General features: G+C 37.8%; 1 protein-coding gene across 1 annotated transcript; it reads left to right on the top strand.

Moving 5' to 3' along the window:
- Positions 1-400: 400 nt before the first annotated feature.
- Positions 401-3,219, top strand: LOC119642220 (myb protein). The gene is made up of 2 exons (XM_038041270.1): positions 401-1,958; positions 2,022-3,219. Exons 1-2 carry the CDS (start codon positions 830-832, stop codon positions 2,744-2,746), a joined length of 1,854 nt encoding a protein of 617 aa, XP_037897198.1. The 5' UTR covers positions 401-829; the 3' UTR covers positions 2,747-3,219.
- The last annotated feature ends 32 nt before the right edge of the window (positions 3,220-3,251 follow it).

Here is a 3,251-nt window from a genome sequence, read left to right as displayed (position 1 = left end):
TTGTAATAATTACAACTTTTTGATTTTCGGTCGAAAACGATAGTTTCTCTGTTTGTTGTATAGCGTGCGGTTAGATAGAGCACCAGCTGTCTCAAAGGCCGCCTGCAGTTAATACTAAACTGAAAAATTCACACACGCACAGCAAACACCAGACGCGCCTTATAAAACATCGTTGGCAGAGGTATGTGTGAAATATAAATTGCATTTGGAATTTGCAAGGGAAGTAGATACAAACAGTCAAGCTGAGTTAATAGAGTGAATGATAAACAAAGAACAACGTAAAAAGAATTTTCAGCATTGATCAATTGTGTTGTGTTGTGCTTTTTATTAAAAAGTTCCTTTACACTTGGTTGTCGCAGTAAGCGTATGTTATTATGTGTAATTGGGGTTGTTACGCTTGCGTTTAATGGCCGAAAATGGAAACTTAAATAACAATAACAACAACATTGATGTACGAGGACAAAACACCACTATAGTACATTCGTCAATAACAGCAACAACAACAACAACAACATTAGCTAATGAAATATCATTAGATCAGGGCCGTACGGAAAATGATGCCACACATTTTCGCTTAAGAGACGTCCTCCAGTCTTCGGATCATCTAACTTGCTTAAGTTGCGGAGAAACTTTCGAATGCACTTCTTTGCTGCAAGTCTACGAGCATTACAGTGAAAAGTTTCACGAACGTTATTATTCTAACTGTTTATATTGTCAAGGTAAAGTTCATCAGTATTTTGACAATAAAAATCATCATATACATTATTATCACAATTGTTTGCGTTGGAAACGTGGAGAGAATCGTTAAAAGATCGTCTGCAACGAAACTATGGATATAATAGAATATGATGGTAATGAGGCTTGTGGTAAAGAAGTTGAAATCGAAACTAGAGATAATGCAAGTGGTGAGTCTTGTGAATCCGAATATTCTGATAATGGAAATTATGACGATGATGCAAGCAGTATCAGCTCACGTAATGCAGGAAGCAGCGGTAACGGCTATGGTAAAAGATGGTCCAAGTCCGAAGATAATTTGCTTAAAAGTTTAGTAGAGCAGCATGGAGATCGTTGGGACCTTATAGCTCCACATTTTAGAGAACGTACTGAGCCTCAAGTGCAACAACGTTGGGCCCGCGTTCTAAATCCAGAACTTATTAAGGGCCCATGGACAAGAGAAGAGGACGAGAAGGTCATGGAATTAGTAAGACGCTTTGGGCCTAAAAAATGGACATTGATAGCACGTTTTCTAAACGGTCGTATCGGTAAACAGTGCCGAGAACGTTGGCATAATCACCTCAATCCGAATATTAAAAAGACCGCTTGGACGGAAAAGGAAGATCGCATTATTTACGAAGCTCATTTGCAATGGGGTAATCAGTGGGCTAAAATTGCGAAACTTTTGCCTGGTCGCACAGACAATGCTATTAAAAACCACTGGAATTCAAGTATGCGCAGAAAATACTACGATAACGAGCGCAAAGTTGCCCGGCAGATTAACGATTTAAGGAGTTCGCGCAATCACTTGAGAAATCTTATTAAGTCAGAAGCCACAAGCGATATATCACTAGGGTTGTCCCTATCAGCTCTAATATTACAAAGATCACAAGAGTCAATGTCCACTATCCAAACAAATGCTGAGCAAACTGGCACGACACGATCTACTCCGAATATACTGAAAAGAGTAAGGCAGCCAGTACCACAGCAAGCTCAGCAGCAAAGTCCAAACAAAACAGACTTGGTTGAAGTCAAGCCAACAGTCAAATTGCCTGATTCTCCGGTGATAACGCCTATCAAACCCTTGCCTTTCTCTCCAAGCCAGTTCTTAAACTCTCCTTGTCTAACCACATTCGAAGATATGAATTTATGCGCTAGTACACCTGTTACAAAGAATGCAAATCAATTAGCTACAGAAGCTAAAACGGAACTGGAGAATTCTTCTATAGAAACTCCACACAAAAGTAAGTAAATAAATGAATGCTTACAACAGACGATTAAGAAAAATACGCTTTTGCTTTTTACAGGTCTTTTGGGGCCTAGGACCCCTACACCTTTCAAGGATGCATTAGCTGCATTGGGTAAGAAACGTCGTGGTGAACGCTACATTCCACCCAGTCCTTCCAGTTTAGTTGAGGATTTAGCTGAAATTATACATGAAGATCAATTGAATGATTCGAATCAGCCAAGTAAAGCAGATGCAAACAAAAAAGAAAATATACCTGTTGCCCCGACAATCGGTTCTTGTTCTAATTCGCAATTACCACCGCCAACCAAAAAAGCTCGCAAATCTCTCATCACCAGTTGGGGGGAAAATATAATGCCCACTAACGGTAACTGCAACAACAACAACAATAATAATAATGACAGTTCGAATAATAACATGAAGATAGAGAAGAAACCGGTGCCGTTTGAAACCGAGACGCCCAGCAAATTTCTAACATCCAGTGAATCCATTGCTTTTTCGCCCTCGACTATTATGAAGGATACCTTGTGTAGTGAGGCAGACCTATTGCCATCCGACGATGCGAAAGACGATGAGGCCAAAAAAGAGAACCAACCTGAATATAATATGGGTGGCGTTAGCGGAGTGCTACGCCCTCGTAATGGCCCGCAATATTTGGATCCTAAATGGGAAAAGCTGGCTTGTGGTCAGACCAAAGATCAACAGTACATGGTGCAACAGGCTCATGCCTGCCTTAAGAATTTGGCTTTAATGCCACGCTCTCTTAATTTCGAGAAACAGAAATAGTCAACCACGTAATCGTACCTAATTGCATATGCATATGTGTGTGTCTTCACACAAATGTACCTACTTTATTTTTATTTTATTTTTTTTCGGGAGGCCAAAAATTGGTTTATCGCTCTAGAATAAGATGAAATTTGCATACGTTTTTCTTTTTAAAATTTTTTTTTTACTATTGGGTTATCTTAGATATTAAAAGTAATGCAATGCTGTCATGGGTTTGCCAGTAATAGATTTAGCCCCAAAGAATTTGTATTTTTATACATTACTTACTTATATTATTATTATTATGATTATTACTATTATGTTTCAAGTACGAAAGCAAAACATTTTGATTATTAATTGTATTTCTATTAGCACGTCTGAATTTAAGCAGAACAAACAAACCCACATTTCTTTCTGCCTATAAACGGCGTTCGGGAAAAATTTTTTTTTTCTTCTATTTATATATTTTATATATTTTATATATATGTATATATATATATTTATATATGTATATATATATATTTAT

Source organism: Glossina fuscipes, unplaced genomic scaffold, assembly GCF_014805625.2.
Source record: "Glossina fuscipes isolate IAEA_lab_2018 unplaced genomic scaffold, Yale_Gfus_2 0, whole genome shotgun sequence".
Lineage (NCBI taxonomy): Eukaryota > Metazoa > Arthropoda > Insecta > Diptera > Glossinidae > Glossina > Glossina fuscipes.
The sequence above is the reverse complement of the archived record's forward strand: the minus strand, read 5'-3'. Positions and strand labels throughout refer to the sequence as shown.

What these genes read in the sequence shown, in the direction of transcription:
- LOC119642220 (XM_038041270.1), top strand. Translation starts at nt 830, where the DNA reads ATGGATATAATAGAATATGATGGTAATGAGGCTTGTGGTAAAGAAGTT. An exon ending in TATAGAAACTCCACACAAAA is followed by an intron (nt 1,959 to 2,021) that starts GTAAGTAAATAA and finishes TGCTTTTTACAG; the next exon opens with GTCTTTTGGGGCCTAGGACC.